General features: G+C 35.4%; 1 protein-coding gene across 1 annotated transcript in view; it reads right to left on the reverse strand.

Annotated features, from left to right (window-relative positions):
* The window catches only part of LOC106868249 (ADAMTS-like protein 2), a 66711-nt gene that overhangs the window by 23285 nt on the left and 41876 nt on the right, over positions 1–1550 (reverse strand). Inside the window, exon 4 of the mRNA XM_052975683.1 lies at positions 427–602. Coding sequence (XP_052831643.1) covers positions 427–602 — 176 coding nt within the window. The remainder of the gene's footprint in view (positions 1–426; positions 603–1550) is intronic.

A 1550-nucleotide genomic window follows, 5' to 3' on the forward strand; every position in this document is an offset into this window, starting at 1 on the left:
GGCTGTCTAAGCTCTTTGACATATATTTGTTTTTTATTTTCATACTTACAAAAAAAAAAAAAATTCCAAAATCTACAAATTAATATTAATCCATTACTTCCCATAATTCTATTAACTGGAATTTTTTATGAAACTTTGATTTCTAGCATAAAACAGACTTAGAAACACGCTGGAATGATCAAAATAACATTTCAAAATAACATTTTAAATAGAAATAAGCGAGATATTGGGTGAAAAATTAGCAAACCTCATTTGAATATCAGAGAAATATACCTAGTAGATATAGCAAAAAGGTTAGATATGTGTAAATATTGACAGATAATTATGAAATTTGTAATTTTTAAGTGATCTCATATGAGATCACTGGTAGGTAATGGGTTAAAACAAACGAGAAAATAGGAAAATATTAAAAGGTTTCCGACTCACAAGGACTACAAGGTCTCTGTCTATGGTTCCTTCCGCGTGAAGTGTCTCCAATCCTCTTGCTTTGTAGACAGAATGGTGATAATAGAAGATGGCACCAGACACCAGTTTGGTGACACTGGGAGACTTCTTGTTGGTATTACCATTCAATAAATACTCGCCTTCTTCACTGCGGAGTGCTGAATCAACGACAATAACAGTTACAACAACAAGAGCGAGAACAATAACAACAAAACGATCAGAGAGTTGAGTAATGTATAGATATTTATAATATAAGGTGTGTGAGACTGGAGTGTACATGAGTGTGTGAGAGTGTCAGTGTGTGTATATATGTGTGCATATGTGTGTAATTGCATGAGTGTGTGAGAATGTGTCTATTTGTATATGTGAGTATATGTGTGTGTATTTGTCGCGGTGAGTGTGTGTGTGTGTGACTGTGTGTGAATCTGTGTGAATGAGTGCATGTGAGTGTGTGAGAGTGTGTGTGTGAGTGTGTGTGTGTGTGTGTGTGTGTGTGTGTGTGTGTGTGTGAGGATATATGCATATATGCGTGTAGATGTGTGTAGATGTACGAGTGTGTGACAATGCGTATATAAGTTACTATGCGTATGATTGTGTGTGTGTGTATATATATATGTGTGTGTGTGTGTGAGTATACATATATGTGTGTGAGTGAGTGTGTGTGTGTGTGTGTGTGTGTGTGCGTGTGTGTGAGTGAGTGTGTGTGAGTGTGCATATGTGTGTATATATGTGAGCGTGTATATATGGGTACAAGTGTACGTCTGCGTGACAATGTGTGTGTTAGAATATCTGAGTATTTCTCTGTGTATTTGTCGTTGTGAGTGTATGTGGATATGGTTGCATGTGTATGTGTATGTGAGTTTCTTAATTTACGCAGAATACGTACATGTTTACACACCGCTATGAACTCCTAGTTCCTAAATTTAATGGGAAAAAAAGGGTGAGTCTGTTGGTGTAATAGTTCAGCACATTTACCGCGTATTAAATGTCCATTTTTTCCCCGTTAAGTGTTATATGCCCGAATATTAGATTATTTTCGATAATCAATATACAGTGAAGGCTTAAAATTATATCCATAATATATATATATGTATATGTATATGTAT

Source organism: Octopus bimaculoides, chromosome 22, assembly GCF_001194135.2.
Source record: "Octopus bimaculoides isolate UCB-OBI-ISO-001 chromosome 22, ASM119413v2, whole genome shotgun sequence".
Lineage (NCBI taxonomy): Eukaryota > Metazoa > Mollusca > Cephalopoda > Octopoda > Octopodidae > Octopus > Octopus bimaculoides.